At 40.8% G+C, this 24429-nt stretch overlaps 1 protein-coding gene and 1 long non-coding RNA gene across 3 annotated transcripts in view; one reads left to right on the plus strand and one right to left on the minus strand.

Moving 5' to 3' along the window:
• LOC111266388 (uncharacterized) overlaps window positions 1-1034 on the minus strand; it is a 9758-nt gene extending 8724 nt beyond the window's left edge. Inside the window, exons 1-2 of one of the 2 annotated variants that reach the window (XR_015313419.1) lie at window positions 806-969; window positions 319-462 (exon numbers count right to left, since the gene is read on the minus strand). This is a non-coding gene — a long non-coding RNA (uncharacterized LOC111266388). Of the gene's footprint in view, window positions 1-318; window positions 463-805 lie in introns of both variants that reach the window. The other variant, XR_002684060.2, reaches the window with a different exon arrangement.
• LOC111266387 (uncharacterized) overlaps window positions 1-19569 on the plus strand; it is a gene marked incomplete in the record, with an annotated part of 61066 nt that extends 41497 nt beyond the window's left edge. The window contains 9 exon segments of the mRNA XM_022843838.2: window positions 170-412; window positions 960-1171; window positions 2835-3050; window positions 9752-10016; window positions 11388-11651; window positions 12819-12966; window positions 15837-15974; window positions 16125-16224; window positions 17868-19569. Coding sequence (XP_022699573.1) covers window positions 170-412; window positions 960-1171; window positions 2835-3050; window positions 9752-10016; window positions 11388-11651; window positions 12819-12966; window positions 15837-15974; window positions 16125-16224; window positions 17868-18317 — 2036 coding nt within the window.
• Between the last annotated feature and the right edge of the window lie 4860 nt (window positions 19570-24429).

Genomic DNA, 24429 nt, shown 5'->3' on the forward strand with positions numbered 1-24429 from the left:
AATGAGTAAAGTATCAAGATTGTTTTCCACATTCGATCTACATACAAACATTGCACCGCAGTAATGAGAACTGTAAATGCAATTTCCTACTAGGAGAACATTAAAGCAATTTCCAATCTAAAGTTTGTTGCGATCACCAAGTTATTCAAAGCGATCTAATGATTTGCAGGTTTTACTAATGTACAATGCAGTACTTATGACAGTGAGCGAGAGTGCAACAGCATTTGCGGATATGGGGCCTTAGGGGGGCATTGCAACTGGGGCCAAGGTGAGACGACTTATTATGGAATTGAGAAGCGCCACGTAAACGTATCGTACTTATCGTGCTCGCCGGACCTGGAGCATTGTCCAGATCAATACTGTGACGAACTGGAAGAGCAAGTTCGTTATTTATGTCCTCAGGACTGTTCTGGTAAGTTGAATTCAAATATCAAATTCGGGTTACGGGGCCTAACGCGCGCACTGTAAGGAAACGTACCAATTGCATATATGTTAGCCATGGGTTTCGTAGCTTAGTAAAGCACTTAATTGTGGGTTCCCGTACCTCTTTCACGTGATCTGAACATTGTGTGATGTTCCTTGAACCTGGTGACCACAGGTATACCACGGTATTTGACTGAAGCACGACCAGCAACAGATGCACCACTATCATTTATTATATAGCTAAAATTCTAATAGATAGGTACTCTTTACGGGTTCACCACCAGCATTCATTTAATTTTCTCGACTTTTATTGTACCGGATGCTACGAGACGTTCTTGCTTTCCTACATGCATTGTCAGAACAATCTCCCTGCATCTAATACCTTAGTGGCTTCCTGTTGCCGGTAGAAAAACGCATATCAGATGTGAACAACACGACGGCTTCTTATGGAGTTTTCGCCCGTAGACCCTTAACCGGCGTCAAAGTTTGCTTCTGTTTCGAGGGTCAATAAGTTTTAATCCACCATTATGTTGCAGACAATGTAGGATTGATCGCTAGACAGGCCAGCCATCCGGTTCGTGGTATCCCTGCTGACGCCAGTGAAAAATGTTGGTGCGCTACCACAAACCAGTGCACGTGTGACACGTTCCAAAGCGAGAATAAAGTTGAAACGGCACGCAGCGCACGAAGAGCCAACGAGCAATCAAAGTTGTCCGTAGGCAGCAATGCGCGTCTTTGTGGACCGAAGGTGAATCTGTCATCTAGTTTTCACTGAGTGTTCAACGTGCGAAAAAAAATATAGCAGTCAGCGTTTCTTGGAAAAATGTGCATGCAATAGTATAGCTAGCAATATATTTTGACATTTTACTTGAACGAGCCAAACGTGTCTAGTTCAGTAGGTTCAGGACACCTACCTAAAGGTTACTGAGGTGGTCTCATTGACGTTAACTTTGTGAGCTGGCAAAAGCGGTTCGATAAGTGTTCAGATCTTGATAGCGATATGCTGCTAGTAGGAGAACGTGTAAGACCGAACACCATTAACATGGAGGCACTTACAGCTGGCCTACATCGAAATCGCAACAAGCCAGACGACCGGAACAGCCGCAGACAAAAGCCACATGCGTCCAAACGGCCAGTAAACACGAAGTGTTTGGAGAACAGTTGCGGGGTTTGGGGCTAAGCGGTTGTCTTTTTGCCCCCCTTCCGTTTGTTTTCGAAGAGAACAGGTAGGACTTTGATAACAAACGACGTCGAATAGTATCCAACTCAGACCCTGGTCGAAACGATTCCCATGGGGGCGGGACAGTGTGGACGGAGCATGTCCTGCCACCCACATTGAATATGGCTGAAATGGCCGACCATGGGAGTTTCTTATTTGTACTTCTTTTTGGCATTAGCTAAACCAAGTTCAATTCAACGATCCTCACCAGAAGCTCTGTCTGCTCCAACGTTGGAGTTTTGGGTGTGCGAAGAGGACGGTCGAGTGCGCGAATGGTTTAGTATCACAGACGTTTTCTTTGTACAAATAACTAAGATAAATAGTTAGCCATGCAGATTAGCAAGATTCTATTGCACTCGAACGAATATATGGCGAACGATAGCTTGTCCCGTTTAACTCAATGCTAGTTTCCATTTACCAGTTGGAGTCTATTGGCTCGACTAAATGCCACCGCGGTACGAGCTTCCGTGCGACACATTCGATGTATGCTCTATCCACCCATCGTACCACGACGGACATAATAGCATCGATGCAGTTGATATACACATAACTATTGGGCGTGGATAACAAGTGATGGGGGCCGATAAGTATAACAGGCAGTCTATAAGACAATGGATGAACTTGCCAAATTGTCGCCATTGCACCTGGACAAGCAAAAACTCAAAGCTCTAAGAGGCGACTCGTTAAGATAATACAGAAATAATCATTATCAAATTGCCCCCTCCTTATTCTCGTTACGTTGTAATTACAGATATCGAAGCGGAATAGTTCTTAATAAATCGCTAGTAAACATAGAAAGCCTTTCTTTTCATTACTATAAATTGACAATAGACCTTAAAACTTGAAAGTTGAATAGTTTCATCTTATCATATCAGAGACACGAATATCATCCGCTCGTCAAGCTGGCGTTACCTAAGTGATGCAACTATTAGCGCTGTTCTCACTCGATAAATCCTTTAACCTTTCTATTATCAAGACGATAAAATGGTTTGCAAAGAAACGGAAAAAGTGCAAAAAACCTAGCCGCGATAATAAGCAAATAGGCATTTATGCGGAAATGCCGTTGTTCGAACAAGATATTTTTTCTACAAAGTGTACAAATGAATATTATAAAATGGAATACGTTTATTAAATATAATACAACAATTACTTGATTGTTTTGTCTGTTGTCCCAATTATGCGGGGCAAACAGGGTTGTGCTAATCTATTAAAGGTCGTTGGACTCGGAGGCATGCTGCTTGTCTTCTCAGTGGTCGCCATCTTTATTACGTTACGCCGGTCCAGCATAGGTGGTCCTCAGAAAGATCCGTCGTTGAAGCATGACACTCCAGCTACACCGGATATACCCTCTGTCTACGATCCGGAATCGTCCGCTGTTTTTGAAGGTCCCGATGTAAAGCTTCTAGCCGTACGTATCCGTTATATATATAGACATTTAATGGAGACTCACTTGTTTTCCGCAATACATAAGCGGGTAATGACGATATATCGTTGGCACTCTATGTTAAACTGCTACGTCATATTAATGCGAGCATCTCAACGGCATTCTAAATTATACCGCACCAAGATGTGCGGTTCAAGCAAATGTGATACAGTTAAACTTTTAACAAGGTACATTAAGTTTCCAATAGGCAACTTGAACATGAGTTTACCAGTCGTCTCTGTGCAACTGTCATGAGCCGCGTACAATTAATGTTTAAAATATGTAAGTAAATATATTTACAAATGAAAAAGTTCAGCTTGATTAAGGACGCAGCATATCCACAATGGGCTTATTTTATGCATTTATTGTGCTCGGGGGCTGCCTGGAGATTCAAAATATTGTGGACACAAATATGCTTTGTTGATTAACTCAAAATGTATGGTCTGACCAAACCAGTTCGACACTAATGGGGTGCAATTTATGGATATGAATGCTATTGCTACCCCTCATGTGACAATAGCTATAGCTACTGTCTGTATGCCTACAACGATAACGAGCTCAGCTTCTTCGATGAGGTAGACAGAGAAAGTCATATCACATACCCAACCAGTCATCGGTTAGGTGTATGCGTTGTGGCGAAACCCTTGAGGATGTAGCTATGTTAAATAAACTACGTTATGTAGTCTACCGACTATCAACAGCTCCGTCGATACGGAACGTCAATTCTGACCAGACTATAGGTCAGTTAAGCAAGACTTCTTGTAAACTCATAGAGAAAAAAAAGTTCCAGTGTGAACCGATTGTGAGAGTTTGCCGCTTAAGATAGGTTTCAGTAAGGCTATTTACTGGGTCGCTTGTTGAGTGTTTTCACAGATATCGGTTAGCATATGTTTGAGCAGTGCCAAGAACCGTTTCGAGCTAGTCACGTATGTGAGAAAAAAATGCCTTTTGAGACATTATCATTTATGGAAAACGTTTCCAGGCCGCTGGACGAATCGCTGATGCTCATGATAACAATGGCGATGATGAGGAACCGCTGGCACCGGACGGTCGAATAACAGACCATACTATATTTGCAATTACCACAATAAGCAAAAAAATATTAACATTTTTCGCGACACCAAAAAACATTTACTCAATAAAAGTGACATTTTTCTAACTGTGTGTAAAAAGCATTGCATGACTGAGCCTTCTGTTAGATATGTACGTTTTAAACGCACATACATTTCGTGACTCAGTCCCGATTCTCATATAAACATAAATATTTTCGTTTGTTTTTGGATTTCATTTGGCGATAGTTCTGTCAAAACATTTTGTGGAATCTAACAGTATCTTACCGTGATTTAGCGTTTTAGAGAACTCTACGTACAACGAGTATGTAGGCATTTTCTATTCTACTCCACTGTAACAGCCAACTCTAAAGCAGATTCTACAAGGCAGTAATTTTCTCGAGCTGCGACAGAGGAACCTGGTGTGCACTATGGATTTTTGTACTGGAAGTCATAGGTATTGGTTGTGAATCGTGTAGGGAGAATATGGTTTTAAGAATCACAATCAATTCTCTTCAAGCTTATCTCTAGGATCATCAATTTCGATAGAATTACTACAACAGTATCGTATATCGATTGGCAGGCATGCTGCATCCTCACGGACCTTTTTGTCATTTCCACGTTGTATTGATCAAAAAGAGCATGATATTTGTACTGGTGATAGGGCTTCTGCGGAGCTTATTATTTACGTAAACAGCGTTTAACGCACCTGCGTAATGTGGGGGATGGTGGAGCCCAGTGAATGGGGAACAGCACGACAGCAAACTACCGAAAAGAACATTGTTCTCCTCACAAAAGAGTCATCAGTTATTTTTGCTTTAAAGTATCAATAAAGTACGTACATGGAAATGTGTCGAGCTGACCTTTGCTCACTTTGTCTGCTACCTTGACGGCTTTACTCAAGCTTTCCGCTTACCTAACAGATATAGTTTTGTATGCAGCTTTATATGATACAAAGAGGAAGAGAACGAGGTATTTTTCGGCACTATTAGCTTTTAATAGAGTCGCATTCGCGGATTATAATTATCGACTATCATCTGCACTACCTACAAGTGCTTATCATCTCACTTTTCCTTCATTAGAACGACAATAACTGAGTACAGCTATTTTTCAAAAAAAAAAAAAAACAACAAAAAACGCTACGATAATGATAACATTTGCGGAAAATAATCGCAAAGTTCGCCCTGCTACAGTACAAGCTGCAAGTACGACAAAAAAAACAAATGCCGGTGTAAACCGGGTACGTTGCATTCTAAGTGTGGAATTATGTTGTTTAAGATCCAGTGCCTATATGAAATTAGGCCGAATCACCAGTTGATATAACATTGAATTCAGGTTCGCTGAACAGCATCATAGGCTTAATTTGAGCACCGTCTTCACAGTAAGGACACGCATACCGTCACTGTCATAGACATGCGTGAAACAAGAAGGGTGCTCGTATTTGATCTAAACGCATAGCCCGTTAATCACAACCTTTCACACATAGTCGAGCAAACTTAATGAAAACATAATAGAGAGACAAAAGCTCCAGAGGCAGTCGCGCTTGAAAGTATCATACAACGAAGGCCTCGGAATGAGCAAGATAGTATAGGTTAACTGTTTACAATGCTAGAGGTAATTAGTGCTAGAGGTGCGTGCACCTCGTTGGTAAGTAGTTATGCCGGTTTAATCAGACGTAGTGATACTCAGTAGAGATTATTAAATTACTTAAGAAATAGCGCGCTATATGCCTATGTGTGAAACACATTCACGTATGCATAAAACATTTCACAGTAAAATGTGGTACAAATCAGAAGACTCATCATCATCATAGGCGAGTATGAAACAGTCTTCACTATAGATAGGATAAGGGGCAAATTGTTAAAGAGTAACTGGAAATGGAGAAACTTCAATATAACCGTTACCGCGGGGCGTAAGAGACGTTGATACCAGCTATTACGCAGCTAATGAGACTGGCGTTAAGACAATATATCAACCAAAAAGTTCATAGTTGTGACACTTTTTTTTAAAATGTACTAAACTGCCAAAGTCCCAAATAAGACAGACTTTTATATTTTGGTCGCTTACTTAAGACATCATAGTCAGTGAGACGAGGACTCGATGCGAATGACATACAGGTTAAACGTTTAGAGATACATCACTGATTAGAATTTTCGCACCTTTTCGCGATAAACGATCCGGTGCTTTATGAAATAAGTACATCTCTCACGGAACTAGGCTACTTTTGTCAAGTAACAATCATACGTATAGAAGAGCCTTCGGTCGTCACAAAATGGAGGATATACAATGAAAATATTGATAGAGTCCTCGAAACATAAGTACTGGATCTTCAAGTGTGTATTCTGCTGATAAATTGGATGTATAATCCTACTCCGTGATACGTACGTCGGTGGTTCAACGAAATGAAGCATTTTTATTAACCTATATTTATAAAATATACATTACAGAGCAGTTAAAATTCTAAAAACTTAGATACCAAAGGAAAGGTTTCACTTATTTTGTGCAGCAACTGCCGAGCTAAGAAGTATTCGCGTTTTCGTTTCCGACGCTCTGTCTTCTTTGAAGATCCGCCTTTAAATGTGCAGTTCAGTATATATAGCCAAGCGTCTACGAGTAATTACAAGACGTTCGGTAAATCCGATTTTCGACGCGAACGCTAGCACGCTCACGTTGTGTCGTTTGCGCACTTGCCTCATTTACTCTCCTCGTAAAATGACCTCAAAGCGTATCTTATGCTGGACGTGTCACATCGGGTCAACATTAGTGTTGATAGCATGGGACGTGTCCAGCCCAGTCAGTTGCGGTCCTGCAGCTGTTGTGGCATTTCTGCCCCAGTAGTTACCTTGACAAGAAGCAACACAACCTTTAATCGAAATACCACCACAGAGCATGGTCTCGTGTTCTGCGTCCGACATAACTTGATTTGTCGATCGGCTCAACTCTGACCTTACGAAGCTCGCCGGCGCTAGCAGGATGCTTGTCGCTAGCTGGTATATATGCGTAAACAAGCGGAATCCACGAGACAATCTAATTTGTCGTAAGATGCTACAGGAATCGATAAACTTTACTCAAACGTTTAACTTAGTCCCGTCTTTACGACAAGATAGATGTAAAAACGCCACTTACTCGAGTATTTTCCTTCCTAGTCGTGTACCGTAACGGAAAGTTACCTGCCGCCATGAGGGTAGCGATAGACACCAGCTTATTGCTTAAATTGAATGGATCTAATAACGTTTCATTAGACAATACATAGAACTGTACAGGCATTATGAACGTCGGTTTCTAGCCTTGGCCTAAGATAATATCTTTCCTAGTAGTAGTCCAAACGATAGAGTGTAACTTCCTCTATAGGGTTATGTACATTCCATTAAGTTACTTTAATTACGAAACCTAATTTAGCGGCCACGCCAATGTCGCCTAACGATCTCACACGCTACCTATCTTGGCGCACCAACAGCGACGCTGCTTGGGGCATTCAGCATACGGACGTTACACGAATGCTTAGTGCTCCGCTCATCACCTAGCTTGTTTGTCGTTCAATTGGGGGGACCGTAACCCAATACGGCCTACATTCTATAGCGCCCTGGAGCAGCCTGCAAATTTTAGTCCGAATTGGCGGATATCTCATTACCGTCGTTGTTGCGCGAACCGCATTTGAAATACCCGCTATAAATAAAAGCTTAGGAGAAATAGTAAAAACAGTACTTTAATTCTGCTATCTATGCGCTATACCAGCAACAATAAAGTGGAACCATAAATGAATTATTAGAACGAAGTCGTACAGGGCTCAGTCGTAGACAAATGTCAACAAGAGACTTTTTACATGGAGAATGGAATAGCGTTATGAGCGCTTAGTTATAGGTTTAGACCCAGCAAATAATCACAACAGGTGTCAGTGCATGGGAGTTGATTCATGAGCGGTGGATTTTACGACACGAGTGCTGTTTGAACGTAACAAATAGCAATGGGGTCAGGTCCGTAGGTCCGTTCCGTTGCAGCTTAATTCTGGAAATCAAAGAACTGCGATTACTCTTCATACCCATATCAAGCGCGTGCTTGAGATCTCATAGATCTTCAACATATTACGGCTTGAAATTTTTCGGTTAATCTAAGTGACCTATTTCAAGCATGCTTAAGCGCCTCCACCTGTCACTGCATCAAAACCTGTGTGTCTAACTGGTTGAGTGGTTACAGCCATTTAATTTAATCGTTCTCTGCTTGAAGGAGAAGAAAATAAGGTGCCCAACAGAAATACATTAATAGAATTTTAAAATTACAGATTATCGCAAACAAGGAATCCTCAATATTACAATAGACAAATTTTGAAAATTGACAAATTTTAGTTCGAATGAATTTCTAATTGAGAGGTAATAGCGCGATGTTTTCATAGCCGAATTTGCTTCCCCTACCCTGTTTGATTCATTGAAATGATGAAAATGCTGCTTTTGATTGAGAGACTTCAAAGATTCATGCACTATAGACTTTTTTATTTTACTGCTTCTATCTTACATACGCAGGGCAAAACCATTCATTTCATGGTTAGAGTAAAGCATTTAATAAGCAATAACTGAGAAAGATATATAGAATTAAAGAAATCAATGCTATACCAATCACAAGGTTAACATTCACTGCTATACGCGGTTCACACGAAGATGATGGCACTTATGAATCAGTACATAATTACCATTAGCTACACTGGTAAGTTATTTAAACAAATATTTAACGCGCAAGCTCGACATGGGTATATATATATATATATATATATATATATATATATATATATATAGCTCTAATACAAACCTGTGTTTAAATTTTCTTTGAACGCGAACATCTTTTCCAAATGAAAAAATCGATTAAATTTATGGTCCGCGCTGACTTCCACAATCTAATAGCAGGAACAAACGTTTTAAATATCGCGGGCATTTGCGGGTCCTGTAATAACTTGACCTTTTCCTGAAGAGCCGTTCCATCTGTTACATGGATACTAGCATCTTCCTAAGAGTCTCCATTTGGTAGAGTAGTTCAAGCCAGCTTTCCTTAAATTTCTATTGAAGTAATTTGCGTTGCGCCGCTGTATGGATTAGGATGGAGAAGCTTCTGTTTCGAAACTCTTCTAGATAGTTGGAACGTTCAACATCTTTTTTGGTATCGCACACATTACACAATAGAATACACGATTTCGTGGCGACTCTGTACAGGATGGTGTTTTCCATGCAGTGCTCACACAAGCTACCCTTGTGAATTAAACGTAATTTTTGACTAGGCAAATTGGTTTCTATTAAGAAAAAATCGAGCCCGAGGCTCTTAGTTCAGGTCCAGCATACGCTATTCTATGCTAAGTTACATGCCTATGTGTGTGCATCAAATGACTATAGATAAAATACATACTAACAATATAACTTCGTTCGAATCACTAATTGCATCATGTGTGGCTACTACGGTTGCTTACTTTAGCAAGATTTCAACAAAGGCGGTGTTTTTTAGGTTCTGCTGGCCAGCTCTATTCATCACCATTTACGGGTTAACTCAATTCATTCAACATAACTGTAATTATTACTTGCTTCATTTTAGTTTGCCTTTAGCGTCGCTTTACCTAACCTAGCGCTTCATATTTGTAACACCCCGGCTCCGTAACAGATGACTGGCGTAGATGTACGCTGGGAGGTCTGCCGTGACAACCTTCTCTTCGAGAACTTGTTAGGTGAAGGCGAATTTGGCAAGGTGGTGCGTGCACAAGCGTGGAGCATTGCCGGTCGTGACGGCTACTCGACGGTAGCCGTTAAGATGCTCAAGGATAACGCATCTACCCAGGATGCGCAGGATCTCCTACAAGAGTTGCAGACCCTCAAGGAAGTTGATCATGTAAACGTTATCAAACTTCTCGGTGCTTGCACTAGCCGAGGTAAGCCTGCAAAACACTGCGCTGCGTAAGAAACAAGAAAGTGCTAGAACTGAGAAAGATTATGTAATAACATAGAGAACTGCACAAGTATCGAGGGCATTGTAGCACTTCACAGATATCCTCATCGGTACATCAAATATTTTGCCGAAGCCCCTGAACTACAATCACGTCAATATGTGAAATACTCGTTTTTATATATTCATTTATTTCTTTTTATCTCAGTTTGCTACTAGAAGTTTGTAAAAACAAAAAGTATGTAAATACTTTAGATTGCCGCGTGAAGATAAGCAGAAGTTCTTAGTAGTCATTGAGTAAATGTAAGGGTGCTCACTTAGGAAACGTGTAGCCATGGACAACTGGCTACCAAAAGATTTTTCTATAACTTCAAAGCTGGGCATTTTTGTACTTTTGAACGAGTATGCTAAGTGTTATATGCAATCCGTGCTTCCTTTAAAGCTGTTGAAGATATTCTTAGGCTCAACTTTTATCTACGCTGAAGAGTAAGTTAGAAGATCAGATATTGTTTGTGTGCGTCATCAGAATTGCATCATTTCATTTCTTTAATGCAGTTTACACTTAAGTCTATCATAGGTTTTCGGTCGAAGCATTCGTGATGGAATACATACTGCTTTTAATCTTAGATCTTCTAAAATCAGCTTATAGGGTTCTAAATTAACAGAAATTACTTACATTTTCACTCTCGACAGCAGTTTGGGTGCCGGCTGGACACAATGCCGTAGCCGTTTAAAATGAAATAATTCCGACTTCGCTTTGATCATCACGTTGAGGCGAAACGGTGTACAAAAATCGCCAATTGAATAACCTACGATGTAGAGTTTTTAAAAGGAAAACTTAAAATGATAATTTATAGTCTTGCACCTGGATCGGAGAGTGTAGCACGATATATTTTCATATGCCATTTGTGCTAAAAATAGAACGGTAATTTTCGATCACACAGCTCACATCGTGAGGCGTTGTGTTAATGAATGAAGGATTTCACCTTGTGCCTTACCTCTGCTCGCGGGCGCAGAGTTTATGAAAAGTTAGCAGAATGAATGAAAAAAGGTTCGTGTAAAAGGGACTTTGAATGTGTTAAAAAAAGATTTGAAATCCTGTAAATTTTATTCACATCAGGGCTGTCTTAGTTTATAGAGCATATGCCATTGCTAGCGGGACATAATTGTTTAACATTTGAAGATAATAACTATTTCAACTGGCTTGAACCTGATTCGTGAGTATTCCCCTGAAAACAATACATCTCTTGATAGAAAGCAGCGGTGAACACAACATACGAATACGTAAACACGCTATAATAATTTTGTAAATCAACAATTCGTGTTTTGTTTTTTACCTCTTTTTGGTTTCACTTAGATGGACCGCTGTACGTTATAGTAGAATATTGCGAACTCGGCTCTCTGCGGTCGTATCTTCGACGGTGCCGAAACATCTCGTCGATAGAAGATCTGCGCGCAGTACAGAATCCTACCTATTTAGGGGAAGATCCTCGAACTCAGTTGCCGGCGACGCAGCAGCTCATTTCGTTTATGTGGCAAATTGCTCGGGGTATGGGCTACCTGTCAGACATGAAAGTAATCCACAGGGACCTCGCGACACGAAACATCCTCGTCGCCAGAGGTCAGTTAATAGTCACTATGTAGTTATTTATAAATAAGGTAGCCATTTAGATGAACAGATTTTTGGCTGGGTATTAAAACCGTTACATATTATTATAATACCTAAAGAGAACTTTACGCGTACAGCCGTCTACATACATTGATTAAAGTACGAATTTTTTTAAAATCGCTTAGCGGTTTCAAATAAAAGTGCCATCTTTATCTGCGCGACACGAATAGGGATTCATAATTGCTGCAAAGTTTTTATAAAAAAGAAACTGACGTACGCAATAATAGAAACGTACGTCTAGGCTATTTCATAGACTTTCGTACTTTCCTCGTTCCTTGCTACTCTATTATAATGGGCAGTATTACTCTAGTTGTTAAATCATGTTCAACTGGCGCGGTCTATACTTAGCTCGCCTCTGCGCCTCACGTTTTTTTTCCAATACCTTCATCCTGTTGTAGCCTTACCTTGTTGTTCAGTAACTACGGGTTGCATCTAGCGAAAAGATATCCACAGAAAAGTGGAGTCCACAGTCGAGGCTGGACACTTTCCACCTTAGAGCAGGTCATTTGGCCTAAGATATGAGAAATATGCTATTGCATATGATCCTACGAAACGACCGAACCCCTCTTCCTTTCTTCGAGACTTCTTTATGATCTAGCCTTTTCTCTTCTTACATAGGGCAGCGAAAGGCCTAGGCGTAGGTCAGGGCGCAGAATCTATAAATATGACCATCAACATAGTGACAAATAAGGTCCCGCAATCGGAGCAGATTGGAGTATAGTACAAGTATCGTCATCAAAGTCATCGTGTCCGACTCCCACTTCTGACGTGATCCTATCTGGTGCGATATAGTTAGCTAGCACGGGGTTTGTACCCTTGGGACTCAGGCACGCCACCAACGGCCTATTCGAAATAAATTCAAATTATGTTGTAGTATTTATGTTAGGTAAAATGGCCAAGAGAGATGACGCCGGCATCGTCGGTTGGGTTTCGAGATCCATTTATTGAAATTTGTACACAGATAAGATCGGCCCACACACGCGTCGAGATATTACGATGTGCTTTCGTCTTCTTTCTTCCTGACACGCTTTACTCGCCTCCGCTGCTTCCACCGCCCAACCTCTCGATTGGTCCCGCCGCCCAATTTTCTCGCTGTCGTCGGTCACCTCTTTCTAACAGACAATGTGATCAAGATTTCGGACTTCGGACTCTCGCGGGATGTGTATGAAGGCGATACGTACTTGAAGCGCAGCAGACAAAAGGTTCCTGTCAAGTGGATGGCCCTCGAGTCGCTCGAGGATCAAATTTACACGACCAAGAGCGACGTGTAAGTGGATGTTAAGGATTTTAGCATTCAACCGAACCCCTAGCCTGGCAGTAAGAACGTATTCTTGTTATTGTGATGTAAATCAGTGGATTTTAAGCCTTTTTAAAGTTCAGTTCTGAAGTTGAAAAGGTGTACTTTTAGGTAGATGCTCCGTCCCTTAGCGACTGAGTGGGCGAAATAGTCTTTTCTCATGTTTAATGTCTGTATAGTATATTCTGTTTCAATATTAGTGCTACTCGAGCCCGCTATAGGTAGGTCTCAGTTTTAATCGTACATTCGTTTGAGGATCAGTAGCTTCCTTAAATATGACCTACCAAGCATACTTTCTCAAATCGATGATTATCCTTATCGTAAAGTTATAAGTTATAAAAAGTTATAAGAAAGCAAATAACTATTCCTTAACGTGTAGCACGTACTTTAATTGCCAATAATAAGTAAGCGTGTCTTCAGAGCCTTCAGGCAGGAAACTAAATCAGCAATGAGTATTTGCCGGTAGGCAAACAAAATCGACAAACTTAAGGACTTTCTAATGTAAATCCTCACAAGATAGCAAACTCTATGAGTTTGTTGCTGCTGGCACACTTTCGATGTTAACGAGTATATGCACCTTAGTCATTTAAATGTAGCGCGACTTCTAGGCCATGCCATTAACCGAATTAAGGTACAACCAAAAGCTGATAAGCTTAGAAGTTTCAGCTTGTAGGGAGTACCATATACACAAGCAAACAAACAGTATAAGCGTGTGACACCAGCAGACTTTCAACGTAAACGAGGATGATTGACTGAGTGTATTTATAGGTGATAATCATTTGTAATAACAAAAAAGCATACACAACTGTTTGTCTATATCCGTAACTTTATTTGGCAGTATGTATCGAATAGAGCTTACTATAAGACATGTTTTTAACAAATAATTTTCTTTGGAGATGTGTAAGGCGTAAGCAGCTCACCTTTAAATGCCTCCAGCTTTTCGGCAGCCTCGAGCTCATATACCTTATAAAATTCAATAAGATCTGTGGTTCATTTCGTCCTTTTTGAAGAAAGGCATTTTAGTGGCCTAAATGCTTACAGTCGACACATTTATAGGACGAATAGAATTTATTTTTTTCAAATACTTGCAAAATGTGTATAATATTCTCAGTATAAGAAAACACACAAGTCGCACATCGGCGCGATAAATTAGAACGATGACCCATTGCAGTACTTACCAGGTAATCGACGGCTTTTTACGGCTCTTCGTATAGATAGCATAATGTCGACCATATCAATATGAATTGCCCCGAGGGAACTTGAGGTTTAGTTTCCAGCTTAGGCTAAGTTAGTTATGAATTTTCGACCCACATTACACGGGAACGTCGAAAATGTTTGTTTGACTAGAGGAGACTACTGTTTGAAAACATTACGGTTAAGTTATGCGGGCATGTTAAAGATGTATGTATTTTTTTTGCTTTTTTAAAAGGTTAGAAATGTCGACAATGTGTGAACCGTATTTACCTTAAATATGCACAGATGCCTCCAATAAATTAGAAACAGTGGGTTTCACTTGATCTGAATTTCACTACTGTCAGAAAATGAAAATTTAGACAGACAAGTTATGCTAGAAAACGTCTGCTATGCTTTGTCAGGTTGTCCTTCCTATACACGTAACAAGTAAATCCATTGGATGAACTAAACCTAAGAATGATGTTACCAATTTGAATCTCCACTATGGTTATGTGCGTGTAACCGGCTAATACGTGTTATTTGAAGTTTGCCTCTCTCCTGACTTTTGTCTTTTCTGCGATTTTTCTCACACGATAGGTGAATGTGTGTTGTTTTCGGTTTACCAATATACATCGTATCCGTATATAGACCATGGCCTACGTGAAAGTTTCTCTCTCTGTATGATAGTAATTTTGTGTAACGGGATTCTGGGTGGAGTTTCATCAGAATGGGACGTTGCTATTCTGTCATACATGGACCGCAACCTCCAACGGGGGCAGCGACAACGGCTAGCATCCTCACTGTTATGACAGCCGATATCAAAAACAATAGTGGGGGCAGCGGCAGAAACAACAGTTCTTGACAATGACTTTTATGGGGTTGTGAATTTTTCTGATTTTGATGAGTCCTCCAGTCTTGCCATACATACAGTGTACGTATGAGATGGTAATATGAATCGGCGACCACCCCGCTACTGTTGCTGCCGCTGTTGTTTTGTTTAGCTCGTAACTTATAGCACACGCACAGTATTATATATGGAAGCGTGAGGGCTTGTTATTAGTACTACGCCGTGCCCATACAGAGCTTATATACATATAATATGGCATAATGGGGACCACCCTTTTATGTAGGGACGTCTAAAGCCTAAGGTACAATATACTTACCTCGGCTTACGATACCCCGTTTCTTCTGTTAAATACTATAAAATGTATGCAACAAGAATTCCTGTTTCTAAATTCTAAATAAAAATAAAATAAAGTACGAGATGGTGCATATTACGGTGATTTTAGACGCACGTACCACTTCTATTATGATTGCGTTGGACCCCATCCGTCTCTGTGTTTCGCCAAGCGATTCTAGACAATCAGGAATGCTTGCAACCTTTCCTCAATGCATCTCAAAGCATTTTAATGATTAATCAATTAATTAATAATTATAATAATAATAATAATTAATGAAAATTGCGAGCAACGTGTCTTAATGCCAAACTGTGTATCTGGCACAATCACAGCACGATCGAGTCGGAAAACTGTTGTTTCTATAATTTCAACGATTTTTTATAAAAATAATAACTTTAGGCAGGAAGAAGCTACGAAACACGGGTTTATTTTGGTGGATTTTGTTAATGTTTTTCTATTTAATGTATTTGTTCTTGAATATTATGACAGATGGTCTTTCGGTGTTGTGCTGTGGGAAATCGTCACTCTGGGCGCTACGCCCTATCCCGGTATCAACGGGGAACTCCTTTGTCAACTTCTGAAAGAAGGCTACCGAATGTTTCAGCCCAAGCATTGCTCGAGTCAATTGCAAGTATCCTAATGATCTTTTCTTGTTGTAGACAATGGTAGCATCTCAATTGAGTTAGTGTCTAATTAGGTTTTATCACTTCGTATCTGCATCAGCTTTTAACTCACGCCGCTACTTCTTTTCAAAACACATTCACATTTGACCTGCAGGTACGGCCTAATGAGAGACTGTTGGAAAACTGATCCGAACGAGCGACCATCCTTCAAAGTGCTCGCCCAGAAATTCGATCGTCTGCTCCAGGATACAACAGTCAGTATCTGCTTATTTTATCATCGGCATTTTAATTTTACTACGTACAGCTCGTGCAAACACGCAGAATGCAGGTATCACGATAGTACCAGCTTGAGCTTTAAATAAAAAGACTAAGGCGTTCCAATGCAGCAACCGGACTACGAGTCGCCAAGCAATTGTATAGAAACGAACTCGAAAACGATATATTTGTATATTATCTTTACTTATATCGGACACGTGGAGTTCAGGTATCTAGCTTTAACGAAGCCTTATTCCTCCCTCATTCTTCTGCGGCTACTCAGAAAACTATTCAAATTTGCTTTCGTCGAAGACGTTTCATAATTATTTGTCTGTCGCAATAAGGCTGCACTTCCCTCAACGCAAACACGGTCTTCCGATAAGCAAATAGGTAATACACCGAATACGCCCTCGCTTTTAATGCCCCAATACAAATTAGAGTGAAAATGATAGAGAAATTAAGTTTTCCTATTAGTCCTCCTAAAAATGTTAAGCGGATCTTTAATATCTGAAGCTTAAGGCGGACGGTAAGAACCCCATAGATGGAGAAAAACGATCATGATGAGCTTTTTCTAGAACCAAAAGTAAACTTTGAAATGGTAGTGAAAGGATTTAGGCCATTGAAAACATTGTTTAATCCTTTATAGCCGCCTAGCTCTTCTACGAAGAAAGAAAACTTTTTTTTTTTTTTATTAAATGACAGCTGGCCTTATTGAGGGTGATTGAAAACGGGTAAAATTTAGTCATATGGGAAAAATAATCAAAAATTGATTTCGTTGGAGAATCAAGCATGTCATGCATAATCTTCCTGTGACTATGAGGTTTTACGTTCTTTAAAAATCTGCACAAATATGCCTAAAACATTTCTGATAGGTTGCTATGGTGACATAGTTTATAACATTCAAAGAAACTTAAGCTTATGCATTTATTCGGAAAGAGGAAGCTGTACAAGCTTAGGCTACGGTTTGGGTTCGTCTCGACCGACAATGCTTGGTTGGCCTATTTTAACAAGGCCTTTAAAGGCTCTGTCTATTTATCTCTACGTGCACATGGTTAGAATTACTTTTCCATCAAACAGCAGCTGTGAGCAGGTAAACAGACAAATATGGTGTATGCTATATCTCTTTTCATATACTTTACTAGAAAGCTTAATGGGTCAAGTAAGTTTTTTAAAAAAATGTTCATTTTCACTATTGTTATATTCTAACCCGCAGTTGCTACACAGCCATAAACAGTAAGATCGGTTGACGTTGGCAAACAGTTGCTTTTATATGCAATAGAACAAATTACGTTTTTAAGTCATATAACAATAATAAGTAGTGGATCCTCCAATATAGTATGTAGGGACGGACCGACACCTTTGGATGTAGAAGATAAAGATCCACGGTTTGCACAGTCGCTCGAAAGGTGGCCCCCAGAAGAAAGAAACGCAAAATTTACTTACGGCATACTTTTTTTTTTGTAATTGTTCAAAATATGAGCGTAGTTATCCCTTTTATCTCTTTTGGTAAAGGTGACACAGAACACAAATTGTCAATTGCTTGTTTAAACACGACACAGTAACTACAATGAGGACATTTCAAAATCTGCTAGACAAAACATTCATTTATCCGCCTCACTTTTGCTATCGGGCACCCTTGCAGGTGTATCTTGATGTAGAGGACGGCGTGGTTACGTGTTCCACCTACTACAACGACGAATCCGTGACGTCCGAGGAGCGCGATCGCGGACGAAGCGACGACGATGAATCACCTGGAGACAACACCGCCATTGATAAACAACAGCACATGCTCCTCCAGCAGCAGCTGCATCCACTCTTATCGCAGCAGCAAGAGTTGCAGTTACAGTTGCAACAGCAGCGCATCGATAAGGACAAGGAGGCCGAGCGAGCGGTCCGCGTAGAGGCGCAGCTGGAAGGCGGTGTCGTGAGGTCGCACCTGTTATTGAAACGGCCCTCAACCGACGGCTGTTCATCATCGGAGTACCTCAATGACGACGAACGCAGCCGGCTACTTCATTACGCTAAAATGGACTTCGCCCGCTCGGCGAGTGAATCCGTTGGCTCGGACCAGGAACAGACGTCCAGTGTGTGAACAGAAAAACAAACACAAAGCGTAGTAATACAGCTTAATAGGGAAATTAATTGATACAAACGAATACTTAGCTGAACATTATACGTTCAAAGAGTGTATATATATTTATATATACATCCATGCATACAACACGCGCACATGCACGTAAGATTCAGCCCTGTTCAGCTCAGGGGGCACATCGAATTCAGTAATCATCAGGCATAAGTTGTTAATCAACAGTGCGCGCTCATTAACATGCGCTTCTAATGCTGAAAAATGTGAAGGGGTAGATTTGACAATGAACGTCAGCAGATGAATGAATAGGAACATCACCAATGAACAACGCCGCCGCCGCCGCCGCCGCCAGACCATAAGCAGTGTTCAATAGGCAACGCCTGCACGCTAGTCAAATTAGATGGCTAGAGGTGGTAAGTAACGTTTCTGTCTGACCAAATTTAACCCAACCGCGATTGACCAAAGACGAATCAGGTATATGGATCACGGAGCGGGAACAGTAGGCCAGCGATAACTGATAACATATGTTACTATGACACAATTATCACGAAAAACTGGACCAAGGCCGTGGCACAGCTTCAAAATGTCCTGATGCCACAGCTACCCCTGAAATATGGTAATGTGGACATAATTTGTATGCTGCATATGTACGGCCGCTAAGGAAAGGCTGTGGCCGAAATTCTGCTTCGCGACGGGACCTTAAAGGACAGAAGAAGTTTGCCGCAATCAGGTGTACATTATGTCAAGATTCAGATGAGTCCGTTTAAGTTCCGAGGAGCATTGACAGTCTGTAAGGGTTCTTGTAAGAGGCGATGGCATCGCAACATGAACCCACAACGGTACGCTATCATAACGACAAGTAAAGCGACATAGGTTTCTGCTCCGAGGATCTATATATAAATACAAAGTTAGAGAATAATAGTTCTATATATATATATATATATATATATACATAAATTGTTTCTAGTCGATCTCGTTTTTCCATAGAACCTCTTTAAATCGTCAGGTTCTCAGTGTGCAGCCTACGGCGAACAGTACATATTTGGGGTAGCTATAGATCCCATATGATGTTATTTTGAAATCATAGCAACGATTCACTGTCGTGAAATTTCCTCTGTAGAAATTCGCCTATATTTATTATCTAAGTGGTATCTCGATCTTCTTTAATTTTGTAAATAATACAGTTCAGTGCTAGATGATAAATATCTATTTATGCTGAAGGGACTTGAAAATAAAAAGTTACGTTTAATTTAAGCAAGCTAGGCCGCTGTTTTTTGCTGTGATCAGAACATCTACTGCGACAGAAATAATACTACATGATCCTATAGGAGTTACTCGACGAGCGGACATTTTTAAAGGGACGTGTCCTACGTTAGTAAGAAAAGCATACCGTAAAAAGAACGATTCTATTAAATCGAGTAGAGCTTGCTCTAGCCATCGATACGATAGTCAATGCTAGAGATAATCAGCGTGCGTGTAATGTGTTACAGATTTATGTACAGGTTTATCAGTACATGCCTGTTGTCGTAGGCCGCCACCAGGTCATCTAATGTTTGCTTGCCGGCTACCGGTACAGGGAGACTATCGGTAACCATGACAAATGGTGCGCAAGTCGCGTGTCGAACGAATCAGCTTGCACTATACAGATATTATTTCCTGTTGTAAAGCAACATGATTCAATAATATAAACGTAACACTGCTATTAAAAAGTGTACCGGTATAAAAATCAAAAGCCAGCCGTTGTTTCTCGCTTGCATTTAATAGCCAAATTGCTTACCACAATATGTTTCAAATATCAAAGCGAAATTTTACTGGTCCATTAACTACTTTGACGCGTTACCTGTCGACAGGCTCAAGCTACTGAAGATTCTCAGAATCTTCAATACGAATCACGATTTGTATCTAACTTCGAGTGACGGTGTTGTGAATGATGCGGCACGACCAATTTACCTCGACGGGTTTTCCCCGGTGTTTTGTTTTAGCTAACATACAAATCAAAAATAGATCGGGGTCAGCTGCCGACAGCTTTATTTTGAGTTTCATCGGACCTTGAGCCTAGATAATTTCTTTAACCCATGTTCTATATTGGCAATGAGAAATATACGCAGGTGAAGAACGAAGCCCCTTCATCATTGTCCCATCAATATAAAATTTGAAAGCCCCGCTTTACCGATTTCCGATGCAGTCGGTTTGTGTGAAACGGTGATTATCTATTTACTGCCGTATTCGCTATCGAGACGGCATCATCAGCCGACCCCATACGCAGCAGCCGCTATTGTGGAATAAGCATATGAAGATACTCCTACGCGCATATCGACTGTAGGGCCATAATCGCTCTTGGCTTTGGTTTATGTAATGCAAATATCATGTTGACGGATTGCTGGAGAGCATACCTTTAAAACGGCTGCTATCATTAAAAAAATTTCTTGAAAACGAGCTGCAATCAAACACCCGTAATCTGTTCACAAAAATTATTAGAATTAGGATCATGATATCGCCTAGTGAGTATAGTTCCTCTGCTAACTAATGTGACAAATTTCATCTAAGACAGGTAGTGCTACAACTGACCACTAGCGGCGCGTAAAGTAACTTTAAGAATCACTTGTAGCTGAAGATGGCTGCTTCCAGTGTAAATCGTACAGACATAAGAACGATTTGAAAGCGTCGTTGTCTACGGGAACGCTATCAGCTAGAAACCCATCGACTTATTACACAAGATATATATATATATATAAAGTCTTTGGGGAAACAGCTGTTCTTCTATTTAAGAGAAAAATCTATGAAAATGACTACCGCTGCTGCTGGAATAGAAAGGGACTATAACGGGCAAATATTATGCTAACTTGCCATTGTCATGCACGCTACCTTATTCTACGCAACTAGTTTCCCTAGTTGGCCAGGTAAGCCACACGAGCCGTTACTTTACATACGCCTGATAATCACTAGGCCCAAAATGCGCCGTACGACCCGATGCTCACTTCAGCGCATTCCGTCACCATGGTAACTAGTTAGATGCTAAGGGGAGTAGTTGCGCCGAAACGATTTCGTTATTTTGTCATCCATGATCCGTCACGGATCTTCACCGTTAATTTCCCTATAACAATTTGCAGTGGTACACACATAAACGCTACTAACATCCAAATACCTTTTCATATGCTGCATCCCCAGGACGGAACACGAATTGGTTTCAATGATTTAGATTTCAGTTTCGTTTACACACGCATTTACATATCAGACCAGCGGCGGGCAAGACAGCTCGCGGGCGGTTTACATTTTGGATAAGTTGTTGTGAAGCGAGGAAGTTGCCCGACTCCCTAGTGCCTCATCTGTTTGATGGTTCACCCAGACGTGTCTCGTCCCACCGAGTCGAAAGAACCAATTTAGAGAAAGCGGTTACCTTCGGCATACTACGTAATTCTGCGTGCTACTGCCGGTGCGTTCACTGCTTTCAGGCTTATATGTCAAAATATAATACCGCATCGCTCGTAGGTAAACAGACTCAAGTAGATATAATCAGTGAGGATGCGAGGGCAAGCGGGAGGAGCCCGGAACAAAATATCGACTATGAGAGAGCGCTAAAAAAAGGCATCGGCAGCAAAGCGTCAGACAGACAGACAGACAGAAGGGCGAAGGACGAGAACAGGGTGTTAGTAACTGATGTACTGCGAAACTTTCTTATGCTGCCGCTGGCCATACTTCTGTCGTTGCACTGGCACGGGCTGCGCGTTAGCTGCACTTTCCAGCACCAGGTCCCTGCATCTCTTTCACCCTCATCACTGCCGTTGCTATCTTTGGTCTTTGTCGCGTTTTCTCTACCATAATGATCGCCAACATGACCTTCTTTATACTTCTTCCAGCCCTACATTCTTACCATCGCGGAGACTATCGTAAATAGTGAGATTCGCGCATACTTTTTTTCACACACAGTCGAAGAAAGCGGGTATGCGTCGGGATCGTCTGGGAGAAACGGGGAACAGAAAAGCATTGAAAAAAGATCAGAGAGGGCAGATGTTGTTGTCAATGCATCTAGTTGGCCGCGGTAGTAGCGGCGCTAGTCCAAAAACGAAGGGTAAAGATCGTCGAAGATGAATAGGAGCAAGAAGACAGAAAATTCGAAAGCTCAATAACCTGCGTAGCCTCAACAGCTCGATACAATACAAACGCCACCGGCGATTCAAAAAAGTAACGTAGAAGGGCCGGGAATGAAGCAAAAAGCGAAAGATATGATTGGACATGTCTCTTAGCTGTCGGGCTCGTTATACCTAACCTCGGAATTTAAGATCCCTCTTGCTCGCGCATTAGAAATCTTCATGAAACGTAGGAGCGTCTCCCATCTCACGCTATTTGTAGTTGTCGCAACATCTACGAGAAAGAATCGCTCACAAGACGTAAGGCTGTTGCGTCGGTCACGGCTCACATCACAAATGACATTCTTGTCCCTAACGACCGCCGCAGTAAAGCGGTGAAGAGTCCTGACTATGCCTTAATACGTTTTTATGATGGAGGCAACCTATGATATTCTTGCTACCAAAACTCATTTGCCACCGTGAGTGATATAAATACAATAGAAATTTTATGTGCACTGCTATAATCTTCACAGATGCTTGGCTTTCGGCCCCTGTCTGACTATAACGCAGATAATTTATATTATATTGCGCTTTTTTGCCCGATGATTCTTTTATTTTTCTTGTTCAATTGCATCTTCCACAAATAAAGACGCGCTAAAAACGATTAGATGTATTACCTGAGCAACCTGTGGTCATTCAAAACGGACCTCCATCGTAACCTTTTTCCTTTTTACATCCAAACATTAAAACGTCACGACCCCGAAATTTGCCGTGCTATTGGCTTCAGCTACATCGATTGGAAAGATGAAGGAGACTTTGATCCAAAGATACTCTTCGGTTAGGATGGTCCTGTTTGCTTAATAGCTTCACTTTTTCTTTACTTTGTTGAGCGCTGCCGTTTTAGCCCGAAGGCTGAATTAGTGAGCTTTAGCATAAAAAGCCATTAGCACCTTTTAAAAAAAGTGTGGAACATTAGATGACGTACTTTGAATTAATTGGCCATTGCGCTGAAAAATGAATCTGTTAATTCGTTTGGACCTTGTGCAGGTTGTCGGGTCTAATTGATACTGTGGTTCGAAGTAGGTTCGATACGATACTGAGCATTACTGGGTAACAGAAAAGAGTCTCTGCATATTATCTAGCAAAAAAGGCGGAAAGAGTCCTACATGTTTGAAGGATCAGAAAAAAAGCATCGTGCACCGATTCCTGTCTCGGAACTCCTCTCAACATAGTCCACGAGTGGTATCTGGAAAGCAATACGACCTCTTGAGGCTAAGGCAAGGCGTTATTTAACGCCATGGCACGTACTGCGAGCGTGGCCCAGAACATTATTAGATAGCTGTAACGGTGTGCCCATCATATTCCCTTATTAGTCCTGTATTCGTGATATATATATGTATTGGTATATCAGAATATTTAATAAACGCCGTCCTCTCTGAATGAAGAGCTCAATGAAGAAAAACGAAAGAAGATACCAAGCTGCATACTGCTAGATTGAGTTCGATGAGGTATCCAGAGCTGTTCTAGCGTCCGTTCATTATGAGGCCGTCGTTTGCTAGGATCGCTCCGGGAGTCCGCGAATCTAACAATTCACCATATATCGGGATACGTTTCAAATGTATTTTGACAAAAAGCTTACAGGCTCTAGTCAAGTAGGTTCAGTGCGTTTTGCAAAGTATTGGCTATTACCATTAACAGCTTTCGTAATAAATATATAGTCTCTCTCCTAAACCACCAAGCTTAGTTCTTCATTGTTGACTATCTTTGGATAGTAGTTATTTGTTCGGTAGCGAAATTTAACTGCGCAGTGCAGATTCATGGACTTATGACATTTCACGTAATTATGTGTAGCCACTCATCAAGAATTCCATGTCTAAAATTATAGAAGAAATAAGATAGTTGGAACTTCAAATAATAAGTACTAACTGCAAACGCCTGATCAGTTAAATGAAACTGATAGCTATCTCTTACATGCTAACTAATCCGTTTCATTTTTTCTCCTGTTTTCCCTTTAGTTCCTCTAGCACATATTTAAAATTGTCATGATATAT

The sequence above is a fragment of the Varroa jacobsoni genome, unplaced genomic scaffold, assembly GCF_002532875.2.
Source record: "Varroa jacobsoni isolate VJ856 unplaced genomic scaffold, vjacob_1.0 scaffold_1079, whole genome shotgun sequence".
Classification (NCBI taxonomy): Eukaryota; Metazoa; Arthropoda; class Arachnida; order Mesostigmata; family Varroidae; genus Varroa; species Varroa jacobsoni.